At 41.3% G+C, this 26,964-nt stretch overlaps 1 protein-coding gene across 12 annotated transcripts in view; it reads right to left on the bottom strand.

The window, feature by feature from the left end:
• The window catches only part of LOC129174185 (microtubule-associated protein 4), a 120,675-nt gene that overhangs the window by 76,317 nt on the left and 17,394 nt on the right, over positions 1–26,964 (bottom strand). For 9 of the 12 annotated variants that reach the window (XM_054765881.1, XM_054765880.1, XM_054765886.1 and 6 more), the window contains exons 2-3: positions 17,165–17,353; positions 7,843–7,893 (exon numbers count right to left, since the gene is read on the bottom strand). In XM_054765881.1, coding sequence (XP_054621856.1) covers positions 7,843–7,893; positions 17,165–17,351 — 238 coding nt within the window. In that variant the 5' untranslated portion in view covers positions 17,352–17,353. The remainder of the gene's footprint in view (positions 1–7,842; positions 7,894–17,164; positions 17,354–26,964) is intronic. The other 3 variants (XM_054765882.1, XM_054765887.1, XM_054765890.1) reach the window with 1 other exon arrangement.

Genomic DNA, 26,964 nt, shown 5'->3' with positions numbered 1-26,964 from the left:
TCCCACACGGTTGACGCCATGTTTGTTTACAAGCGAGTTCAGGAGAAGGTACGACTAGAAAAGGAGCGCTTGATTTCTCAGCCTAACCCACCTACAGCACAGAACCAGTAATCTCACCTCATTGGAGTGTTTTTTTTTGTTGTAATTATTAGTTATCTGAGCAATTTTTTTTATGTTATTGGATTTATCGGTATGATGTCATAATGCCTCGTATCAGCCTTATAATTATCGTGCACTCCTATTTAAGACATTGTTTCAAGATACCAATTCAATTGTAAATATTTTGCTTTAGATTAAACTTTATATTGGATACCAGGGATGTCCAAATCTTCAGGATCGGGATCGGCTGCCGATCCGCTGTATTTTGATGATTGGATTAAATTGGCTTCCGCCACGAGATTGGGCCGATCCGGTTGCCGTATAACGTTCGTAACTGTGGGCCACACGCCAGCACGGCAGGTGCGGTAATGCGCCTCAAAGCTGCCTCCCGTCACCGGTAAGAAGAAGAAAATGCGGACATGTCCGTGTCGTACCGTGGTGAAGTTAGTTTCATGTTGGACGTTGGCTATTCGGCTCCGGGGTTTCCTCCTCACTGTTCCCGGACTGCTTTGTCATGGTGCGGGGAGCTCGCACAGGAAGTGCCACTGTAACCGGCGTCAATAAATTACTATTGCGTTGAAGAAAGTTTGTTTCAAAAAAAAGTGTCATATATTCTAAATCACACCAAAAATGGATCTATAACCATGTCAAATGATTAGTCCTACCCTAAAACTATTTTGCACGCCCATTTTTTTTCAAATTGTATCTTTTATTGGAACTTTTATTGGATCAAGGACCTGACTCCGAGAGGTTTGTTGCAAAAGCCTAACAATAAAGTTGGTCATTAATATTGCATTATTTTTAATGCTTTGAAGTGCTAATTTCGTAACCATATTCAATTCGGTACCGGATCGGTCCGCAAGACTATAAAAAAAATCACATCGGATGCCAAAAAGTGTGGATCGGGGAGTCCCTATTTTCCCAACACAATCATGTTGGTAGTTACATGATTGTGTTGTCACTTTAAATACATGCTCTGCATTCATTAGTTGAAAGTAATACAATCAAATGTTTAGTGTTAGCAAATGAAAATTCATCGATGGAAGCGAAAACGGTCATTTTTCCAACTCATTTTGTTATTTGACCATAATCTCAGTAGATGTTGTCATGTATACTTACAAATATTCACGCAAGTTGTTGTTGCAACCCGTGTGTTGTTGTTTAGAGTGTTGAAAGTAGACGCAAATGCAAGATGCATTAAAAGCTGATACTGGGAATTGACCCGCAATGCAAACCCAGCCTAGGAAAAACATCCTTGATGGTCGAAGAGTTGACAAAAATATGCTAAAAAAAAAAACCAAAACAAATGAAACCTCTCTTTTACATTCGTCACACAAACGATTGTCAGCTGAAAGCATGTTAAGTACAGTTTATTTATTTGGCTCAACAGCGGAACTCGTGCACACACAGGTCCTGAGCGCTCACAAGAAGCAGGAAGCGTTTTCATAACAAAACAATTCATAAATAAACACACAGGAGGTCCTCGGTCTACATACCAGTTCTCTTCCTACTTCGCATTGTAGGTCGAATTTTAGTGCAAGTCGGAACTTATTCCTAAATTAACACCGAAGTCCCTCATACGGCACGCAGAACACATCAAGGACATTTACTGTATAATAAGAATAAAACTGTCACAGAACAGTTAAATACGGTGTTGCACACTGGAAGGGACGTTGCGAGGGAGGGAGAGACAGGCTCAATAAGGAAACCGCGACGCTGCTTTGCTACCTCGGTCCATTGCATAGGAGCAGATCCTTTCACATGTTCAAGGATACCATCTGGTCCCGGCGTTTGAGCGCCTCGGGAAGAATGAACCTGACGTAACCTTAAAACATCGGAACAGGAGGACCTTCTGTATATGTAGCCTATATCTACAGTATGCCAGTATGTGTGTGTGAGTGTGTGTGTGTGTGTGTGTGTGTGTGTGTGTGTGTGTGTGCAACACAACCAGGCTGCTGGGTGTTGACAGATGAGTCTTGCAGCACTGGCAATTCAGTTTGAAATGTTTCAGACACGCCTTTGAGCATGGTTGGGTGGGTGTGTGTGTGTGTGTGTGTGGGTGTGTGTGGCCACGACTTTGTCCACTTTTGGGGACGTTTTACACATGTTGATTGTGGACAAGCTTGTGCAAAAGGGGACAAATGCTGTATCCCGAAACCTGGGGGAGAGTTGATTTGTGGTTAGAGTTGCCCTGGTTAGAGTGGTACAAGTAACGTTACACTTGGTGTGTGTGTGTGTGTGCATTTGCAACAACATCTCCTGCGATCAGCGTGTTTTACTAAAGGGAGAGGAAATAAAGTGGCAAAACAGAACAAAAGAAGAGCTTCTCATCTGAAGGAAAAGTGTGTGCTGAAGTCCCAAAGCTGTACATCCAATATCTCTGTGCAATGTTGTGAACGTCACATTTTCTCCTTTCTACTGAAGAAATAAAGGAAGACATGGACAGCGCAGTCAGTAAGTGTGTCCGAGCGTGTTGCGGAGGGAAAGAGGTGCATCGAAGCAGAAACGCAGCTGATGGACAGTCAATGTGGCGATGGAGGCGGGGTCTAGTCCTCTGAAGCATTAGGGATTGAGGAAATAGGGAGAAAGGATTTGGGAAGCAAAGTAAAGAAATGGTGGTGGTGGCAGTTGAGGGGGGTGTGTTCAAAAAAAAGACATGAAATGTTTAAAAAAATAAAATAAAAGAACGAATATTAAAGTAGGATGAATATAAAAATGTAACGGATGTAAAATCAGGGTGGAAAAGGGGGGAGGGGGTAAAGAGGGAAAGAAAGCAATTAGTCATGTTGCACAAATTCCATTGCAAGTCATTTAACAGATCAAATACTTGACCAACGTTTATTCGTGGGTTTTTCTACCTTTGGTGGTCAAATATTTTCTCCGTTCTTCTGTGTCATGCAGCAGTGACGTGCAGAATACACACGCATGCACAAACACATGCACGGCTTCATTTGCAGGACTCACAAGGGGCGGTGTACCGGGACGTGGCCGCCGCGGCTCGGTGCGCGCCTCGGGTTTAAGGTCACGGTTCGGTTCATTTTGGGTGCGGTAAAGGACTGACGAGCTTTTGTGTGAACAGATTTAATGATTACTAAAATGACATGTCAAAAAGTGCAAACTGCTGGTAGGTAATTCCCGAATAAATAATAAATATAAATACAATTCTCACATTTTATGCATTATAGATGCTAAAAGCAATGCAATGTAGGTTAATATATGCTAAGCCAGGGGTGTCCAAAGTGCGGCCTGGGGGCCATTTGGTTTTTTATTGGCCTGTGGCACATTTTAAAAAATATAATTTAACAAGAAAACTTAAAAAAAAAAAAAAAAACACAAGAAAAAGACCTCATTTTAAGAATTTTATGAGGAAAAATAATGCTTGGGTAGCGGAAAGTTGACACATTAAAGAAAAAAAGACATTAGCATTTTAAGTCGTAATATTATGAGAAACAAACAGAACAACAAATGAAGGAAAATTAGATATTTGGAAAATTCGGATGTGAAAAAAAGTTACAAGAATAAAGTCATAATATTTCGAGAAAAAAGCTGCAGTCTAACAAGAAAAAGTCATCATTTTACGAGAACCATGTCGTAATATGATGAAGAAGCACAACGTCATTTTAGGAGCATAAACTTGAAATTCTAGTTGAAGTCCTAATATGAGAAACGAACAAAACAATGAATAAAGCTGTTAATGAGTTTGCAAAACAGTTGTAATGTTACGAGTATAAATACTAGTATTTATATTAGAAATATGATGGGAATAAAGTGAATTACGTCAAGAAAATTAACAAGAAGAAAGTTGAAAGAGTTGGGGGGAAAAAAAAAAACCCAGCAGAAATGGGGAAAAAAAAAAAAAACATCTGGAATTTTACGAAATTAAAGTCAAAATATTAACAGAAAAATGGCGCATTCTCACGAGAAAAAGTTGCCATTTTAGGAGAATAAACTTGTAATATTGTGAGGAAAATTAATGTCATTTTAGTAGCATACCTGTACTATATTATACATATCATACAATATAATCTAATATTTTAAAGTCATAATATTATGAGAAACAAAAAAACAAAGAATAAAGTTGTAATTTTTATGAGAAAATGAGCCAGCGATTGGCTGGCGACCAGTCCGGGGTGCACCCCGCCTCTCGCCCAAAGTCAGCTGGGATAGGCTCCAGCATACCCTCGTGACCCTAGTGAGGAAAAGCGCCATTGAAAATGAATGAATGAATGAAAAAGGGTAGGGGAAAAAAATCCCAATATTACAGGTATACAGTCAAAATATTAGACAATTTTTTTTTAAAAAGGGCCGAAAATGGCCTCCGGGCCGCACTTTGGACCCCCCTGCTTTGCATCATTTCTTTTTAGGCAACTGCACGGGTAACAAATTGATAGTGTGAGTGTGTGATTTTGATATTTTTCTATTTTTTTAAATTTTATTTTTAGGCAAAAAAAACCCCGTTCCTTTGTGTATTTAAGAACAAAGCGTGTTATTGCTAGTTATTAGTGTCATGTCAGCTTTTTCTCCTTACATTATGCCTTTTGCTCTATTTTCCCCTCTTTGCTGTTTAGTGTTGTTGCCGTGGGCCAATAAAAAAACGAGCCACAGGCCGCAAATGGCCCCTGGGCCGCACTTTGGACACCGCTGCTTTAAAAGCTCTGCGTCAGGGTAGCGCGTGGGATGCGACGTGACCATTTAGCTTGTTAGCGTTCTTTGTAGCGTGTAAACAATGGTAATTAAAGAGAGAAGGGGAGCATTATTACAGCTGGAACTAACTGACGTTCTCCAACTGTCATTTTTATTGCAAATGGTGATCTGAAACCGGAGGAGAAGTTGTTCATGGAGCTGGGCTGTACAGGACACGGGAAATAATGTTCTCCGTGATGCTCCACAAGAGAGTTTGCAGGGGGAGGAGCAAAGCAGGTGTAGCGTACGCTGGTACGATACATAACCTAGGTTTCACAGGCTGAACTTGAAACTAAAACCGTGTAACAAAACGCGTACCCGGAGAGCAGTGAAGCATACAAGCGGTCGAAATGCACGCCGAGTATGAAAAATGCATATATGTTGGCAGGTCGTACGCTTCTGTACCGAACCAAAGGTTCCGCACCAAAAAAAAAATCAGCTCGCGAGCACACGTACTGGTGCACGCCAACTTCCAACCCATCTTCTTCTCCTCTCTTTAAGCAACATGACCTAAAACCTCACATTCTAGTCATGTGTCGGGGTTGTAACGGAGCACCGCCCTGACGAATGCCGATTGATGACTCTCAGCGCATGCGCCCGTGCGGCTCGGTTACCATGGCGATGCAAGCGGCTCATTCCATCGTGCCATGCAAAGCAGTGGGAGACAACATGCAGGCGAGCAATTAACATGCTGAACACTGTCACAGACAACTAAGCCTACTGAGGCACCCGCTAGCCTCATGCACCAAAAGAATTGTGAATATGTCAGCAAGGAGGTTAGAAATCCATTCTTACCAAACCTGTATCAGCTCAGCATAATGCACTTAATAATAATAATAATAATAATAATGGATTTGATTTTTATAGCACTTTTCAAGGTACCTAATGAAGTGAACCCATTATTCAGGCATTGTCTGCGGACACCTTAGTGTTTTGGTTTATGACATTATTAATTAATTTTGGGGTTTGACATCGGCCTGGCCAATGAGCCAAGAAAAGAAACGAAATCACCACAATTACCAACACACTGCAGTCACTTCCCTGCAACATAAAGTGCGCTAGAAAGCTCTACAGCTCGAAGGGAAGACGCGAGCCTCATTACGCTCGTCTCTCCAGCACCATCGCCGCTCAACAACTAATTATGTCTCATGGAAGATGACACGAATAACACTTTATTCACACTGTAAGCAACAGAAATACTCACGCATGATTACAAGGGATTTGTGCAACTGGGTCTTCTTGGCCGTTATTCCACTGATTAAAAAGTGCGAGACTGATATTATGAGGGCAGCGTTAAGTTGAATCACTTTAAGTATTCAAAGCGCTTCACTCTCCCCACATACAGCCTGGTTCCAAAATGGATTACATTCAGTTTTGTTCCTCCAAAAATTCTACAAGCAGCGTCCCACAATGACAACATCAAAAATGTTGTTTTTTTTAAATGTTTCGAAATGCATTACAAATAAAAATCTAAGAAAGTGCATAAGTATTTACAGCCTTTGAGCAAAACTTTCTTGATGCATTTTCGGCAGCAATTACAGCCCCCGATTGGTCAGTTTAGACCATGTAAGCAAAGGTGTCGCTTCACCTAAACCAGGTGTGTCCGAACTTTTTTCCCCACTGAGGGCTGCATACTGAAAAGTCAAAGATATTTTCAATATTATAAAAAGGCTAAATCCCGGCCAATGGAACCTCTGTTAGCGTACGTCCAAGTTAGCGTGTTTCAGTTAACACTGAACATTTACAGCGACGTTTTGCCTCGGTTTGCGTACATTTTCCGATTTGCGTACAATATGGCGCGTCGTGTCGTGTAATTGATACATTTCGTGAGTGCAAATGTGTTTTTAATCACAGCCGTTTGCTAATACATGGGAACAGGAAGCGGAAGTCAGCTCTGTCGCCCCGTCTGTGATGTCATCAGCGGTTGACTGTAGTTCTTTGCTACCTAACACAGTTACGCTGCAAGTCTCTGCAAGTGCGTTTCTTCTGCAAAATAACCCACAACGGAGACAAAAAAAAGTTGCAAGTGCCAGCATTTTGATTAAAAAAAAGGTGAGAAATAACTCATAGTAAAACACAAAGGTAGTGTCCGATTTGATCTCGCCGCCACATCGCCATCTTTGGCAACAATCACGTCTTCAATGAACGTAAGAGTGACATTAAAAGTTCATTTATCCCCTTTGTTCATCAGTTCTGTGCATTTTGAAGTGTTTGAAGTGTAAACTACGAAAATGTGCGCGTTAACATTTTTGGTTTTCTGAAACAGATTAATTCGATTTACATTATTTCTTATGGGGAAAAAAAAAACGATTCGGTTAAAGTACCTTTTGGTTAGAGTCAGACCTTCTGGAACGAATTAGTGATGCTAACCAAGGTTCCACTGTATATTTAAAGAAAAAACAGTTTTAAAAATGACAAACCAAATTATTATTCAATGTTGAAACTTTTTCTCATGAATTGCACCTTTTTGCCCTTTTCTTCGTTTTGGCGGTCCTGTTTTTTTTAGGTTCCGTTGCATTTTAAGAATGTGCCGCAGGCCAGTAAAAAACAAGCTGCGGGCCACAAATCTCACTCGGGCCGCACTTTGGACTCCCCTGACCAAACCGAAATCATATCATATTAGAACTTTATGTTTCATAATTCTACTTCCTCTCAACATAGCTTGTGTGTTTTTGTCTGGCTGGTTCCGTGACTTATACTGCATGACACATAATATACAGAATAGTACATTCATATGATTTGCTGTTCTTCTTCTTCTTCTTCTTCTTATATTATCATGATATTTTGATATAGATATCTATTTTCATGATTGCTTCAGTTAAATATTCTTTGGACAGCTGAGCTGCTTTTTTTTTAAACGTGCATTTCAATCCTCCTGCTTCTATTCACGCCCAAAACACACTACGACAGAACAAAAAGGGGAAATAATAAGGAAAAATAAATAAAAAGTGACAATGACGGGGAGCGGGAATGGGCCGCGGCCATGATAAGTGTGTGCAGATGATGGAGCAACTCTAGCAGTCTGAGTGGTGGGAGAGGGAAGTGTGAGATCTCTCTTACCGGGCTTTTGCACCCCCTGAGCTTGCTGTTGTCCATTTCCCAATGCAGTACCTGTGTGTGCACAAACACACATACACGGAAGCACAGAAACAAGCAAACACGTTACTATCCATCTGACCGACGTAAGCGGGTTCCACTGTACTGTATATAGCAAGGATTTCACAAACACAAATATGACTAAGCCTGGAAATGAACCCAAACCCTGAACCATAAGTCTTATATGAAAGGGCACCTCCTTCCAGTCACTGGGCACAAGCATCTATGTGCGCTATTAATACCACACGGGCCGGTTAAAGGCAGACAAGGTCGGTATCGGTGCAGGATGCTGAGGAAAGATGAAGCTGTGCCTCATGCGGCTGCCAGGTCACCGCGCACTTATTCATCGTTCACATGCAACCGGTTAAACAGGCCGCAATTTATTAAAATCGCATAAACGCAAACACATAATGAGTGGAGGACCGGTTGTCCCAGCACGCTGCGAGGTCTACTGGTGACTCAATGAGGAAACGGTAGCTCTTACAGTACTTTTGTCAGGAGCCAATCAGTGCACTCGCAGCAAACTTGCCAACCCATTGGAAATCACAGAAGGTCATTATACATAACAGTATTAAAACATAACAGTCTGACTCACAGTGTCATCTTACTGAGAACAATTCATCACACAGCAACTTAAAACTCCAAAAGTATAGTAAAACCCCACATTTTAAAGTTTTCCCATGCATCGCGTCTGAGCAACGTGTTCTTTGAGGTGCTGCAATGACGTCAGCCTCCCTCTGGGCTCTGTTCACCAGGCTCCTCTGGTGGACAGAGGCAGCATTGCAGCGCCATCCATCTATGTTGCTTGTCCTCCAATGAACTGCTCTTCTGGCAGTAATGCATTATGGGTAGATGTTAAAATAGGTACTTGTCATGTATATTTCCTAGGTACCTTTTGAGTGTAGTTGCTGTGTGATGAGTTTAATGTTGTTTATAAGATGACACCTAGAGTCAGACTGTTATATTGAGTAATGACCTCCTGCAATTTCGAATGGGTTGGCCGGGTCATTGTGAGTTTTTTCATAGCTGATGATTGGCTCCTGTCAAATAAACGGACTCATGCTCGCCACAATATGTCATTTTAGGACGTGGTAGAGCGCGGCTTATATACCGGTGCGGCTTATATATGAACAAAACTGTTTTTTTCCTTTCAATTTTGTGGGTGTGGCTTGTACACCCGAATTTGCAGTACAAAAGGTCAAATTGATTTTATTAGAATTTTATTTGTTATATAGCGCCGACATTTTTCATTAAACTAACTCAATTTCTGCCTCGACATGGTCGCCTGTTTACAATTTCTCACCTGCTCTCAATCATGCGTGGTAGACTTACAGCATTAATTAAATGAGACGTCTTTTTTGACCTTCTGGATTAGTTTGCTTTCTATTATGAAACCATGTAGAGGAGCAACAGCTCTGGTGGAGATTCCTGCAGTCGGCATGTCTACTGCTGCGTGATAAAACTGCACACTTTGGAGTGGCCTTTTGTTGTGGCCATGCCAAAGGCGTACCTGTAAAAATACCCAGCATCTTCAAGTGCCACACCTGCGGAGTGGATGGATTACAACTCAGCAGAGGACAAGTGCTCACTAGCACAGATTTCGACAGATATGTCAACAATGCGTCAGAGAAATTGGCCTTTTGTGTACATAGAAAACATTTCAGGTCATGAAAGATGGGAGCAAAAACAGAAGTATTTTTGTTGAGTGAATAAACCTCAGGGAAACACGATAATACGTCCCATTTCCTTCTATATCAGGTTTTACTCTTCTGGGAAGACTATCTATGTTAGTATGTTTGTTTCTTTCGATTTATCAAGAGATGTAAGTGTAAGATCAGAGATCACTGATGTAGGAGGCGAGAACCTGGATAATAATCTCCATCCGAGATTGTCTCTTAGGTGTTTAATGGGCTTGAGGTCAATCTTTATGCTTAAGTGCTTCATGTCGTCCCACTATGCCTTAATGCAGTGCACTTAGGCATGATGAAACAGAATATGACCTTCTCTGTACTGTTCCCACAAGGTTGAAAGGTCTTGGTATGGAAGTTCATTCATTGTAAAGAAAGCCCTGATTGATGAAGTCATTGATTAGAAATATGTCCCTGACTTTTGTCTGTACAGTAAACACTGGAACCTCCGTTAGCGTGCGCCACTGTTGAGAAAATATACGCCAAAAGTCTGCCTCGGTTTGCGTTCAATATGTGTGAGTGCAACTGTGCAACTTCTTAATGTATTTTTATCACAAAACATCCTTGTTAGTAGCCTATTAGCTTGCTAATAGATTGAAACAGGAACCGGAAGTGAGCTAGTCTATGACGTCATCGACGGCTGACCCTGTAGCTCTTTGCTAACTAACACAGTTAACGCCACAAGTCTCTCTTATGAGGCTGCAAAATAACCCAAAATGGAGCCAAAGGAAGTTGCAAATGCCAGCAGTCTGATAAAGAAGGTGAGAAACACTATTGACTCATAGCAAAACAGGAAGGTGGTGTCAGTGTGGATCTCGCCGGCACATCGCTGTCTTTGTCAACAGTCACGTCTTCAGTGAAGGTAAAAGTGACGATAAATGTTAATTTCATTATTTATATGCATTTTGAAGTGTTGTCATGTAAAACTATAAATGTAAAACTGAAAAAATCTGTTTCTGAAATGGATTAACCAGATTTGCGTTATTTATTATGGGAAAAAACTAATTTGGTATGTTTCGGTTAGAGTCGGACCATCTGGAAAGGATGCTAACCCAGGTTCTACTGCGACTCTCCCGCCAGTCTTCAGTCTTATTCGAATTTCCAGATATCTTAACTCCCCCCCAAAAATGTAAAAGTGCAATATGCTGTTTTTAGGACTAAAAGGTGTCTGGAAGAAGTACTTGATGATGTCTAGCTCACTGAATTGTAGCATTTATCATTTAGAGTCAAACCCTGGTTTTCGAACGCCCCAGTATGATTTGTTTATCGACGAAATTGAACTGGTTATCATACCACACTGTGGTAAACGAGTTCATTTGTCCTGTACCGTTCATTCTGGGGTATCGAGCGCCCAAATGAAGCGCCCTATGCTTTGCTGACTCACTGTCGCCACATTTTTGCATCAACATCAAGTTCCAAAAAAAGAAGAAATCAAGGAAGCTAATGCTGCGAAAAGGATAAAGGTTTTAACGCAACAGAGATTCACACACGATCAAAGATGTTGAGAAGATTCCACTCTCTACGCTCCTCGCCATTTTCGCCTACATAAGTCTTCAATAGAGCATGTAAAACTATAATTCTCTATTAAATATAAATCTGTTAATATTTTTGGATGTCTGGAACGGATTAATTGGACTTTTTAATTGGATTAACTGGATCCATCTAATCTTTTGGACCAAATTATTAATGAAAACCGAGGTAACGCTGTACTTAGCTAAATAGTAGAAGGTCATGGACGACCAAAATGGGGAAAATGGTGATATCTTATCTGACACATACATCGTGTGAAACAATGTTTGCCCCATTCCTGAATTCTTATATTTAACTGAACAAAAAAAAATGCAGTTTTTAAATGAAACTTTTTATTATTAAGGGGAAAAAAAATCCAAACCTACATGGACCTGTGTGAAAACGTGCCCCCTAACGCTAATAACTTAGCAGCCACCCTTAGCAGCAACAACTGCAATCAAGTGTTTGTGATAACTTGCAATGAGTCTCTTACAGCGCTGGGGAGGAATTTTGGCCCACTCATCTTTGCGGAATTGTTGTCATTCAGCCACATTGGAGGGTTTTCCAGTATGAAGCGACTTTTTAAGGTCATGCCACAGCATCTGAATAGGATTCAGGTCAGGACTTTGACAAGGCCACTCCAAAGCCTTAATTAGTGGACTTGTTGGTGTGTTTTGGATCATTGTCCTGCTGCAGAACCCAAGTTGGTTTCAGCTTGAGGTCACCAACATTCTTCTTCAGGATTTTTTTGGTAGACAGCAGAATTCATGGTTCCATTTACCACAGCAATTGAGCAAAACAGCCACAGACCATCACACTACCACCACCATATTTTACTTGGTATGATGTTCTTTTCCTGAAATGTGGCATTTATTTTACGCCAGATGTATTGGGGCACACACCTTCCAAAAAGTTCAACTTTTGTCTCGTCAGACCACAGAGTATTTTCCCAAAGGTCTTGGGGAGCATCAAGATATGTTCTGGAAAATTGTTGCCATTTTTGCCCAGTGTCTTTCTTATGATGGAGTCATGAACACTCAACTTAACTGAGGCAAGTGAGACCTGCGGTTCTTTGGATGTTGTTGTGGGGTCTTTTGTGACCTCTTGGATGAGTCGTCGCTGCGCTCTTGGGGTCATTTTGGTTGGCCGGCCACTCCTGGGAAGGTTCACCACTGTTCCATGTTCTTGCCATTTCTGGATAATGGCTCTCACTGTGGTTTGCTGGAGTCCCAAAGCTTTAGAAGTGGCTCTATAACCTTTTCCAGACTGATAGATCTCAATTACTTTCTTTCTGGAGGCAACAGGGGGGCAATTACTTTTTCACACAGGGTCAAGCAGGTTTGGATTTTTTTTTCTCCCTTAATAATAAAAAAATTTCATTTAAATTAAAATTAAAATTTGTGTTCAGTTGTGTTGTCATTAACATTTACATTTTTTCTGATGATCTGAAACAAAAACACGAAATCAGGAAGGGGGCAAACACTTTTTCACACCACTGTACTGTTATGCAAATTAAACATGTTCAACACATAGACAAACAATCTGAGCTCCATTTGTGTCCATGCAATCATCCAGGGGGACAAATGACACTTATGCAGTGGAGAACCCTCATACGCGCCCAAGACATAGTGAGTGCACATGAATAAACATGTGAACATTAGCAGCAGTGTGCCAAAACGGCACAAAAAAAAAAAAAAAAAAAAGACAAGCGCGCTTCCATCATCTAACTTGCCTGCTGACAGAGGACAATAACTTGCAGACTGCCTCATCCTGCTGTTTGGCGCTGCATGTCAGCATGTCTGTGTTTGTCCAATGGCCACACCACCCACAGCCTGTCCTGCAGCCTGGCTGTCACTGCCCACCGCCCACACACAGTCTGACTGTCTGACCCCCGTGTCTGGGCAGCCATAACAACCCTGCCAGCTGAGTCATCGCCGGTTCATCTGTCACTTTGCTTATTTGATATCCTCTACCTAGCGCTGATATCAATGTATACTTCATTAGAACTCTTAATTAATGCTAATAGGATACAGGTCTTTTTCAGATGTTTCACTTTCTGGAAAAAAACCCCCGAAAGACTGCCACTGTGGGACGGCAGTAGCGCAACGTGGCGGGCAGGATTGTGGTTACTCACTCTCAGGGAAACACTGCCCCCTCGTGTTTTGGTAGAGAATTGCAAGTCACAAGCTCCGCCCTCAGCCGTGATCCCATGAAACGTCGTTTAACGGCACACGCCACTACAAGGATCAATCTTGGCATATTTGAAGGTGTTTCAAAAAGTAACACAAGAATTGCTTTCTCTGGTAACTAAGTACATTTATGAAGGAGTAATTCTCTTACTAATTCAATTACTTTTAGGGAAAAGTAACTAGTAAATAACTAAAAATTAATTTGCCCACCGCTGCCGATTGCAGTTCGGTCGGGCGTGCATGTTTTTGTGTCGAGCCACGTCCCCCACCTGCCACCATAAAGCTGTAAACCTCGGGCAGGGGGGGCCAAACTTGTTAAATTCCTTCTCGTAATATTGGGAATTTATTCCCATAATATTTTAACTTTTTTTCCCCAAACTAATTAAAAAAAACCCAAACTTTATTTTGCTTTATTTGTGAGAACTTTATTGATTACAACTTTTTTAAAAATTACATTTTTTCTTGAATACATAAACTTTCCTCATGTTATTATGTTTATTCCTGTAAAATTGACTTTTTTCTCATTAGATTACAACTTTTTTCTCAATATTTTGATGTTATCCGCGTAAAATCACCTTTTTTCAATTTCTGCTGTTGTTTTTTTAATTTTCCAACCATTTCAACTTTCTTCTTGTAAATGTCGCTGTCGTAATTGTGACTTTACTTCATTCCCATAATAGTTTGACTTTATACTCGTAACATTATATCTTTTCCGCAACCTAATTTTCCATAAATTGCAACTTTATTCGTTGTTTCGTGTGTTTCTCATAATATTACAACTTAAAAAAATACATGTTTTTTCTTGAATATTTAAACTATAAAATGACATTATTTTTCCTCGTAACATTATAATGTTATTCTCGTAAAATTACGACTTTTTCCTCGTTAAATTTTTTTGACTTTATTCTTGTAAAATGACTGCTGATTTGTCTTTTATTTTTGCTGCTGTTGTTATTTTTATTTACTTGTTCAATCATATTTTTAGGTAGTGCCGCGCCGGGCCGCACTTTGGACCCCCCCCGACCGAGGGAAAACAATGACCATATTGGGATTATGTGGCAAAAAATGCATATGCAATTAATCCTTCAGCTCAACTCAAAGAGTAAAGATAACTATATGTGGATCAAAAAAGTACATGAACTCATTCAATACCAAAGACGTTACGTTTTATTTTGCGCGAGAGGCAAAAAGAGGTGATGACGCAACTTTACACTAATAGATGTCACTTTTTGAGCAGTTTTAACCTATAAAAATGGCCGCCAGGTGGCAGAAGTGCATTTGATAAGAGTTCGGCATGTGATTTTGAATGGAAAAAACACACATGACAGCAAGGAGGAAGCAGAAGAACGTGGAGGAGTGTCGCGTGCAGAAGGTTACGCGTTGTAGGGAAATTTTAACACATGCACACGCGTGCACACGCGTGCACACACAGTTCCGTTTCCAAATGTGAAAACTGTAAATAGTTCATGGTGTTATATTTGTAAATAAATTATTATTTACAAATGATTTGATGTACACCGACCCTTTTTTGTGTTGTTTATGTTGTGATGTAGTTTTTTAAACATTTGAGCTGTCACAAAAGCAAAATATTTGTGTCAAAGCGAAAGTTATGCTGGAAATGCATCAGCTGGCGCTCTCCCTTTTTTAGTCGGCAACTGATATTTTCCTGAAACTTATGTGTGTTCTACTGCTGATTACTAAAGAACGGAAAAAGGTAGAAACCATTTTTTTTTCTGGTAGGTTCCATGTTTATATAGCCATAGAACACAATATTCTGTGTGCTTTGAAAGATCCGTCAAAATCATCTAAAATGGTCGGCACTGAAGGGGCTGTCTTTTGAAAAATGGCTGGATTTGAATGAGTTAAAAAATGTAACCAATATTAAAAAGCAGAAAAACATTACATTTTCGATTTTAAATGAAATTAATTTCCAAATGCACAATCTTGATACTTTTCTTGTGAGGCGATATGGTCAAAATGTGTTGTTGTTTTTTTTTTTAATTGTTGATGCTGCTTCATATGATGTCCGAGTGCCCAGCAAGGGGCCTACAAATAAAATGTATTACTAGTAATGAAGTAATTAGGCCATGCCAGCCCACTTATGGGGGACTGATAACACGGCAGGGTCATCAAAACTCCAACATCTGGATCATCATTGATAGTAACTGATCAACGTGGGGACATGACTCTATTGAGATGAACTATTTAACCAGGTAGCTGGTGTATCCAAAGCAGTGGCCGCTAGCTCGTTTATCCTCAGACGATCCGCCTTGCGGCTGAATGACATCCAAGTGGATACAGAATGGCAGCCGGGGTCCAGCAGTGCCTGATATCATCAGGCATTTAAGGGCATCTGTGGTTCATATTACATAAAACAAATTTCCATCATGCTCAGGGTTTTTAAAGGAAACAGATGAGACCGACAGTTCGGGAGGATTGATGGCCAAACCGCTTCAAAAGGACTCCGGAAAATCATCCCCGAATTCTTCAGCCGCAGAGAGAGATGATACTGTAACGGACTACAAACATCAACATGTTGTTGTGTAGCTAACAGTCACACAAGCAGGGGAAAAAGAGTAGGACTCGCTGAGTAGCTTGCTGTCAAGGAAAGGGCTCTACGATTTACACGCGATTTACAACAACTAGCTTGACAGCGCGGCGCAAACGGGCAGACGATCGGCGAAAAGAACAACACTCGTACTCACGGTGCAAACCCCCAAAAATAAAAAGCACAAGACGTAACAACAATGAGCTGCAATTCTATGAGGCTTAACAACAAACACGCAACGTTAACTGTTGCTTACAAAGTGCCCGCAAGGCATGCTGGGTACTCCAGCGGCAGCTTCAGATGTGTGAATGTACCTTTAAAATCAGTGCTCACTTGCACGGAGCACAGAATACCTCGTTTGTAGTTTTTCTATTATCTATGAAATGCAACCAACACACGTAAGTCAATAACTCCATGGTCTGTTAGGTAAGGTTTAAAAACATACATAAGATAGTGTCGCACATTTCTTAGGACACACAGCAAAAAGCTCCATTTTACGTGTGCACACACAAACGCTGAGTTTTGTGTCATGGCCAATCATGCAAATGAAACAATGACACCATCTAGCCTACGTTATATATGTCGGTGCTGGCCTGTGAGGGCACTTTTCGGCATGACTAGGCGTGACAGTGATGTGCGATTGGTGGAAAACAAGGAAGCGTGCACATGCGAGAACTACGAGCAAGTCTGCAAGTCACACTGTACGACTCGTGCGCTGTTTTCAAAATATCCGAAGCTGCGTCATTAATGGGAACTCCACATTATATTGGATTTCACCAATTATAGGCCGATCATCAGTGCTGAAAGACTATAAAAAGGCGCTTGTACGCAGCGTACTTTATGATTATAGTTGCCACACCCCTGTGTGTGTTCGACTACTACTTATTTTTTACCGAAAATGTAACGAAACAACTAGAACAAAACGTAGCTCTATTATTGTAAATGGCGTGCATTTGTTTGTTACCACCATGAAATGTTTTCTTGCAAAAAAAAAAAAGTATGTCGCACTGACAGAAAAACGAGTGATACTCAACTATCATAAAGATTACACCGAAAACCGGTATCCCCATCATCATGGTTCGGTACCTACCTCACTTTTATGGCCGCCGTTTGGTTCATTTTGGGTAGAGCAAGGGAACAAACTGCATGACATAAAACTGCTAATCTTTTGATTAAACAGTAGACATGTGACGCGATAATTGCACTTCCTGCCCTTCACTTAATGTGTACCTTATGGAAAATTCCTATTTCTAATGCATGCAGCGTTAAATGTACGCTGTGATGCTATTTCACTTCAGAATGATGGCTACTGGAGGCTTACTTGTCGAACACCGTGCATCACAGGGTCTCACCTGCACTGGCATCGTCATTGTCCAGCAGGGGGATGTAGTCCGTCTTGCCAACCGTCTCCCCGACCTGATCGTCGTAGGTCTCTGCCTCCAACTGAGCCACAAAGTCCCTCTCCACCAGGTTTTCAGGACCCTGCTGCGGAGCACCGTCCACCAGAGCGTCGCTCAGACTCAAGTCTAACTCCGCCATGGCTGCACACAAAAAAGGGCAAACATCGTCAGTAGCTGCATTTTGGAGCATGCTGCCCCACTGACAAGCACGTAAAGGGAATTCAGTGAATGAAATGAGATGCTTCTGTTAGATCTATAAATATTGCAGCAGGTTGCGTAACTCTTTTTTTTTTCCCCAAGCAAAAAATTCCAAAATTCCCAAAGTCACTATATACAGTGGTGTGAAAAAGTCTTTGCACCCTCCTTGATTTCTTATTTTTTTTGCACGTTTGTCACACTTGAATGTTTCAGATCTCAAACAAATTTAAATATTAGCCAACGACAACACAACTAAATGCAAAATGCAGTTTTTAAATGAAACTTTTTATTATTAAGGGAGACAAAAAATCCAAACCTACATGGCCCTCAGCAGCAACAACTGCAATCAAGCATTTGTTATAACTTGCAATGAGTCTCTTATGGTAATTTTGGCCCACTTATCTTTGCAGAATTGTTGTCATTCAGCCACATTGGAGGGTTTTCCAGCATGGATCCCCTTTTTAAGGTCATGCCACAGCATCTCAGTAGGATTCAGGTCAGGAATTTGACTAGGCCACTCCAAAGTCTTCATTTTGTTTTTCTTCAGCCATTCAGAGGTGGACTTGCTGGTGTGTTTTGGATCATTGTCCTGCTGCAGAACCCAAGTTGCTTTCAGCTTGAGGTCACCAACAGGTCTCCTTCATTCCAGCAGAATTCATGGTTCCATTTATCACAGCAAGTCTTCCAGGTCCTGAAGCAGCAAAACAGCCCCAGACCATCACACTACCACCACCATATTTTACTGCTGGTATGATGTTCTTTTTCTGAAATACAGCGTTACTTTTACACCAGATGTAGTGGGACACCCACCTTCCAAATTGTTCAACTTTTGCTCGTCAGACCACAGAGTATTTTCCCAAAGGTCTTGGGGATCATCAAGATGTTTTCTGGCAAAATTGAGACGAGCCTTAATGTTGTTTTTCTTCAGCGGTGGTTTTTGTCTTGGAACTCCGCCATGCAGGCCGTTTTTGCCCAGTGTCTCTCTTATGGTGGAGTCATGAACACTGACCTTAACTGTCATTTTGGTTGGCCGGCCACTCCTGGGAAGGTTCACCGCTGTTCCAGGTTTTCGCCATTTGTGGATAATGGCTCTCACTGTGGTTGGCTGGAGTCCCAAAGCTTTAGAGACAGCTTTATAAACTTGTTTTTCTCCTTTAATAATACAAAGCTTCATTTAAAAATGGCATTTTTTGATCAGTTTTGTTGTCATTGACTCAAATTTCAATTTGTTTGATGATCTGAAACATTTAAGTGTGACAAACACAAAAAATAAGAATTCGGGAAGGGGGCAAACACTGCTTATAATACATGAAGGGTTCTCAGCTGGTCTCACCCTGGGACCCAGGTTTTCTCATGGCCTCTAAGCGGTGACCCACTTTTCTCTCATCTTTTTAAATAAAAATGCACTCAATCACAAAATGTATATCACAGCACAATATCAAGAGGTTATTCCTGCGCTGCTTAAACTGCTTTCAGTGCCTCAAATGTACCAAAATGTCACTTAATTCTAATAATTATAATAACAATGGAATGGATGTGAAGAATGTGAACCCATGATTCATTCACTCCACAGCCGCATTACAGAAAACACCAATTCTTATCAATTCAAAGGTTGTTATAACAGTTTCACACCACAAGGAGGCATAGTCTCCATCGCTCCAATTCCAATTTGTTCGTACTCACTTGCAGAATAGCACACACACACACACACACACACACACACACACCCATGGGAGTGCAATTGACCAATGGGTGACAGGAGAATCTGCAGAGTCACATTGTGTCATCTTCCAAATATAATGCAGGATTACCAAGCGTGCCAGCTGCCCGCCTTAGTCTGCTGCTCAGCCACTGTCTGTGTTTATCTCATTACCATCCTCCCGACACCCCCCTGTCACCTGTGAAGGCTCTCAGTTAACCTCGCACAACCTACCCTGCTGAAACGGGACACTCATTGTCGTTCGGAGGACGGCGCGGGTCGAGTTGTTGCTCCGGGGGAGTGGGTGCAAATGCAAGGGAGCACATGTGTTGCCAAAATCCAAACCCATTTTTGCGGCCGTACATCTTTACACTGCAGCTGCGGTGACCCCCCCCGCTGCATTGCATCATACAAAACACCCGCAATCAAAAGCTGTACGTCTCACATCCTTCTTTCCTCAACATGGGTTTCCAAAAAAAACACCCAAGACACACAAACAAGACCGAAATATAATTCTCCAGCCCCCTCTGCTGGCTTTTTCACTGACTACATGTTTATTTTAACAACATTAAATGCATAAATTCCTTTTTCTGCGCTGCCGGCCTGAGCCAAACCCAGGTTAACGTGGCATAGCCATGACTTATTTAGAAAATATGAGGAAAAAATGGCAAAGCAGGAATGAAGGGCTTGCCTTTGTAATGCAGTTATTTATTTCTCATCATTATCATATGATTTGGATGGATATATTTATGTTTTGTGCGTTTGTTACTGAGTCTAAAACTGTCATTCCCAACCATGAGAGATCATCAGGTGTGCAGCGGGAAATTACCTAAATTCACTTAACTGCCACAGAAGGATTTGGCACTACTTGTTTTTTTACTATTTATTTATTTATTTTCTTAAAATTTCATTACGTTTATGATGTGTCGGAGGTGTTTGGCGGACGGCGCCAGTTGCCCGGGAGGGCGTGCATGCGCATGCAAAATAAAGAGTTACCTCTTCCTCACCGACTCGCGAGTGCCACAATAAGCAACTTCATGCACAATAGTGGAGTAACACCTAGTGGTTCAAATGTGACATGACTCCTAATGAAAAATTAATGAAAAAAATGTTTTTTTAAAAAAGCCAATATTATCGATTATCGACAATAATTGATAGCAAAATGTATTAAATAATTGCGGCAGGCCTACCCGTAAGTCAATAACTTCATGTTTTGTTGCACTTTTCTTAAGACATAAAAACCAAAAATCTCTGTTTTACCTGTCCACACATGAACACTGATTTTCGGAGGCATGGCCAATCATATAAATGAGACGCTGAGATTGTTTTTTCCGTGTAAAACATTATCTATAAAATATGGAAACTGCTCTAAACAACATTAGCATTACATGCTTGAACACCAGCGTTAGCCCCCCCCCCAGCCAGGGAGTGTCACAGGAAGTCTGCTGCATACTGCCTCCACCACAAAGCCGTGCTGGCCAGAAACTGTCCCAGCAAGTCTTTAACTCAGCATCTTCTGTTTGAATACTGCAATCACCATCCTGCTGCAGTGATGTCGGAGTAACGACTACAGTCTGTATGTTTAATACACGTTAACAACGTTTTTGAAACACATCCCCTGGTTGCCACATCCTGCTCACAGCTTTGGTGTGGCCACTCGGAAACAATCTGGACTCTGCAAAGGAAGGAAATCCACAAAGAAGGCAGTTTCCATTGTGTTGTGTGTCTGTGTGTGTGTGTGAATACATGTGAGTGTGGATTAGTCGAGTGCAGTTGTGTGTGTGTGTGTGTGTATGTGTGCTGTCGGGCTTGTTTGAGCTCATGGCAAAGCGAGGGTGTGTCCTCCGGCTGCCAAAAAAGCAGAGGTGAAGGTTAAGCCGCTTTTTAATCTGCTTCCGCACATCGCTATTGTATGTAAACAGAAAAACACCCAAACAAGCACACATAAACACAAACATAAAGATATCCCCACTAATTGGGATGCTTGTAAAAATACAAGTATTTGTCGTATAACGTACATGAAATGACGTGACATGAAATATGAGTGGATGATTAAGAGTGAGAGCAGTGCCCCGTTTACAGTTTGTCTGCAAAGTAAATACTGAGAAGCCCGTTTTTTAACATCCCGGCATTACTGCTGTGTGAACCTATCATTACCGGCACCAACGTGGCCGCAGCACTGCAGCAAAATAGCGACGTCACTCGCGCGTGGTTTTATGATGTCACCGACGCTCGGTCGACGGGTGGGACCCGCTGGCAGGAAAGGTCTAAGTTTAAACTCAAACTGCTGAACGTGAGCACACATCAAGGAATGAGGAACGCTGCGTAAATCCTAAAACCAACTCATCCGGCATTCATGCTTCCAGATGGGGAGATGGAGACCGTCCCAGATGCCTTGGCAGGAGACACGCTGGACTGGACGGACCACCAGCCCATCACAGGGATAACACCATAATGTGATTTTATTTCTTCTTTTTTGCAAAGAAATCTGTTGCATACATGGAGTCTGTTTTTGGCAGTCTGACCACTGGCATCCTTGCTTAAAATACTCCTCGTGGGGTTCCATATTAGGATGTGGGTTTGGAAAAGCAAGGGACAGACGCTGCGTCTGTGTGTACTTAGGTCTGCATCATTTTGTGTTCTTGCTTGGAATTGATATTGGGGGACTTTTCTTGACAGAAACGACTGCGTTTCCCAAACATTCATTTATTTGTGAATAGACTTGGCGCTGCCTGTTCGCCCTCGCTCGTGAACTCATTATTATGGGACTGTCTGTGAATGTAGCCTGTTGTTACAACTCTGTGCAGTAGATGGCACCGTAACTCTGCTTCTCAGCACACCTCCCTACCAGAAGCGTGGACTCGAGTCACGTGACAATTGATGACTCTGGACTCGACTTTGACATCAATGACTCGGGATTTCAGTCGGAATTTAGTCGAACCATTTCGGCATTTGTGCATGTAAAGCCTAAAAAAAAAGGTCAGCGCACTTGTTCGGCACCTTTAGCCTTCCCAGTACATTGTGGTACCATGCTAGGTGTAGCATGGCTAAACATGTTAGCATTGCTATTGTGCTAACATTAGCATACTAGAATGTTTGCTATTTTTATAGGTAGACACACATGCTAACACTTACCTCTATCGTGCTAGGTGTTGCATGATAACGTTAGCATGTTAGCATTGATAGCAAACATTAGCATAGTAGCATTTTTAACCATTTCCATAGGTAGACACTATTGTACTAGTTGTTAACATAACATTAGCATTGCTATCATACTGATATTAGCATAGTAGCTTTTTTATCATTTTTATTTTCATGGGTAGACACGTATATGAACACTTAGCTCTATCATGTTAGGTGTTAGCATGATAACATTAGCACAGTAACATTTTCATAACATGCTACTGTAGGTATTAGCATACTAACATTAGTATGTTAGCATTGCCTGCATGCTAGAATACAAGCATTTTTTGTAATTTTCAAGAATATAAACTTAAGGAGACACTTACCACTATCACTTACCACTATCATGCTAGGTGTTAGCATGCTAACGTTAGCATGTTAACATAATTATACTAACATTTTTAGCATTTTCAGACGTATGCTCTTATACAAACATTTTGCACTCTTATGCTAGGTGTTACCATGCTAACGTTAGCATTGTTATCATTCTTTAAGTCATTCAAAACCTTCCATGGTATGTGTTCATGGTGAATCTAAATATGTAGATACAATAAATGTAGGACTAATATTTATGGTGTAAATCACAATATGGGGGGGGGGGGAGGGGGACTATGGCGCTTGGTGCAGGTCTGCACTCAGAGATTTTCTAGTTTCAAAAACAAAACAATTCAAAATGCATTCATTGTATTTGTCAAATTGAATAGACTGTTACATGGTTACAACGGCGTTTTATTTGGGAGACACCAGACAGGGCTTATGACTTGCAAGGACATTTCAAGCCTATGACTTCGGACTTGACTCGACCTGACTTGGACTTGCTCGTCTTTACTTGAGACTTGCAAAACACCTCTTCACACGCACATGGTCTGCCAGGGAATAGGAAGACGTAGCAGGAGGGACCAGTGTCGCCAACTTATCGACCTTGCCGATATATCGCGCGAGTACTTCTTGAAAAAAAAAAAAAAAAGCCACGAGCGACAAACCCGGTGACTTTTTCTGATCTTGACGGAGACTTGGAGACACGAAAGCAGCAGTCGCGCTTCCCTGCCGCAGATTGTCAAGTCAAACGAATCAAATTGTCGTCATTTAAGAAGTCAGATCGCATGTTAAAGTGAACTGAGATTGATTTTATTGTGCAGCCCTGGTGGACGTGTGGGCCAGTTCCCCTTTTTCTCCCCTTTAGCCACGTGTCTGTTTTTGTGTTCCAGCTAATAGACACAGACAGCTGACAAGGGGCTTTTACTTTCTTTCTCTCATCACACACACACACACACACACATTAAAGGGGACAGTACTATGCACTGCAGCACACGTACACAACTCTCATATGAACGCAACTCCGCCTGTGTTGTCACTTTTTACCTGACAAGACAACTCCAGTCCTGCGTTTGCGAGTAAACGGCCGTCAGACGTGCTGCCAATTATTTCCTGGTGTTAAGAAGGCCGGTGCCTTATGTTTTGATAAACAGGGTGTCATAAATAGATGGAACTCCTCAGAAGGCTACGACAAAAAGTCGATTGCACACTGCACACCGTGGACCTTGCTCAGGCCGCCCATGAAAGCAGATGGGGGCGGGGGGGAAAGAGACCGTCATGTGATACGTGTTCACACCCCGTAAATCACAACTCTAAGAAGGACAACTGTCCTATCGTTAAGACCCGTTTAACTCCCTCAATCCCAGCCATTTTTCGAAAGACAACCCCCTTCGGTAACCGGCCATTTTGGTCGATTTTGACTGATCTTTCAAGGCACACCGAATAAATATGAACGTGGAAGCTACCGAAAGAAAGAAAGATGAGACTCCCGTCTTTCATCAGAAAAAAAAAGTTTGTTTCTACCTTTTTCCGTTCTTTAGTAATCAGCCGTAGAACGTGGGTTAGTTTCAGGGAAATATCAGTTACCAACTAAAAAACTTTTTTTTTTTTTTTTTTTTTTTTAATCAAAAATGTACAATTATAACACCGTGAACTAGTCACAATTTTCACTCAGGTCTGAGGTGCCCCAATGTCCAGCTGCCATCACGCTAATCTGAGTAAGATTGCTAACATTCCATGTAGCCGAGTCACAGTGGCTCACAATCACAGCTTTATCTCACACACACACATACACACACACACTCACACACAGACACACAAAGGCAACATATGGTAGGAATTTTCCAAAAATATTTTCATGAACAGCGGAACCTGCTTGAGTCGTCATACCACATGTTGGCTGACTCACGTCGGCGTACGCGGTTACAAAGCTGCAACAGTTAATCCATAAAGCAGTGATTAATCAATAATCCAATTAATCAACAACTATTTTGGTGTCGGATGAATCATTTTGACTTTATAAATGTACACATACTCTGATTTCGGCCTCTCGGGTGTGACTGTTTTTGTCATTTCCTTCGTCGTCCATGAAAGCAAACCTATTATCTTTGATATTGGAAAACAGTGATCGACATGTTCGCATCTTTTCTGATCGGTTGTGGACCAAACCACAAAACGTTTGTGTTCGGTTCGTGTTGATTCAGTCGGTCCTGGGGTGGGCAAACTTTTTGAATCGTGGGCCACATTGGGTTAACGTGACAATTAATGACTCTGGACTCAGTTTGGACTTTGACATCAATGACTTGGGATTTCAGTCGGAATTTAGTCGAACCATTTCGGCATTTGTGCATGTAACACCACCAAAAACAAACAAACAAAAAAAAAAGGTCATAGCACTTGTTCGGGACCTTTAGGCTTCCCAATACATTGCGCTATCATGCTAGGTGTTAGCATGCTGAGCATGTTAGCAATGCTAGTGTGCTAACATTAGCATACTAGCATTTTTGCTATTTTTATAAGTAGACACACATGCTAACACTTACCACTATCATGCTAGGTGTTAGCATGATAACATTAGCATGTTAGCATTGATAGCATACATTAGCATAGTCGCATTTTTTACCATTTCCATAGGTAGACACAATTATGCTAGTCGTTAGCATAATAACGTTAGCATTGCTATCATGCTAATATTAGCATAGTAGCTTTTTTAATTATTTTTATTTTCATGGGTAGACACGTATATGAACACTTAGCTCTATCATGCTAGGTGTTCGCGTGCTAACACTAGCATGTTAGCATTGCTAGCATGCTAACATTAGCACAGTAGCACACCAGCTTCCACGTGTTTTCGACTTGAACTGAGCCGACTTTAACGGGTTCCACAGTATTAAATAGGTGTTCACAATAACTTTCAAACTGGAGCTGGCATCATATATGGAAGTCATTTTCAACTCTCAATTAAAAAGTACATCCAGATCACTTTTTAATACTTTGTTGGGTGGTCCTTGAACGCATCATAGTTGCTGTACCGCTGATCCTACTCCTTCTGTTCATGGATCATCTGACACAATCAGTCATTAGCGGTGGTTAAATGTAGATTTGAAACTTTAAATGCGTTAAATAAGTGTGTGAGGCATATTTAAGGCTTAAACCTGGATTGTGTTGTGAGTGAACAATGGCAATTGAAGAGAGAAGGGGAGGGTTGTGGAGCTGAATCTCACTTTTATTGCAAATGTTGATCTGAAATCGGAGGAGAACATCAACGTCAAGCTAGCAGGAGGAGTGTGTGTCAATTTTATGTAGACAATTTTATGGGTGTATTAAATACTCACAGTTTTTCGCCATTGTGGGGATCTACTGTATACAGTGGTGTGAAAAAGTGTTTCTTTTTTTTTTTTTTGCATGTTTGTCACACTGAAATGTTTCAGATCATCCAAAAAATTGTAAATATTAGTCAATGACAACACAACTGAACACAAATGCAGTTTTTAAATGAAACTGTTGATTATTAAGGGAGGAAAAAAAAATCTAATCGCCCTCCTTTGATAAAACATAACTTAACTGAGATGAATTGAGATCTATCAGTCTGGAAAAGGTTATAAAGCCATTTCTAAAGCGTTGGGACTCCAGCCAACCACAGTGAGAGCCATTATCCACAAATGGCGAAAACATGGAATTAAAATGACAGTTCAGGTGTTCATGACTCCACCATAAGAAAGACACTGGGCAAAAACGGCCTGCATGGTGGAGTTCCAAGACCGAAACCACTGCTGAACAAAAAGAACATTAAGGCTCGTCTCAATTTTGCCAGAAAACATCTTGGCGATCCCCAAGACTTCTGGTAAAATACTCTGTGGTCTGACGAGACAAAAAAATTGTACTTTTTGGAAGGTGGGTGTCCCATTACATCTGGTGTAAAAGTAACGCAGCATGTCAGAAAAAGAGCATCATACCAACAGTAAAATATGGTGGTGGTAGTGTGATGGTCTGGGGCTGTTTTGCTGCTTCAGGACCTGGAAGACTTGCTGTGATAAATGGAACCATGAATTATGCTGTCTACCAACAAATCCTGAAGGAGAATGTCCGGTCATCTGTTGGTGATCTCAAGCTGAAACCAACTTGGGTTCTGCAGCAGGACAATGATCCAAAACACAGCAGCAAGTCCACCTCTGAATGGCTGAAGAAAAACAAAATGAAGACTTTGGAGTGGCCTAGTCAAAGTCCTGACCTGAATCCTATTCAGATGCTGTGGCATGACCTTAAAAAGGGGATCCATGCTGGAAACCCATCACGAAATTGGTCACAAACGCCCCCGAAGTCACGCGTGTTCATTCATATTCAAATTCTGGTGCGG

The sequence above is a fragment of the Dunckerocampus dactyliophorus genome, chromosome 21 (genome assembly GCF_027744805.1).
Source record: "Dunckerocampus dactyliophorus isolate RoL2022-P2 chromosome 21, RoL_Ddac_1.1, whole genome shotgun sequence".
Lineage (NCBI taxonomy): Eukaryota > Metazoa > Chordata > Actinopteri > Syngnathiformes > Syngnathidae > Dunckerocampus > Dunckerocampus dactyliophorus.
This window is presented reverse-complemented; position numbering and strand designations above follow the sequence as displayed.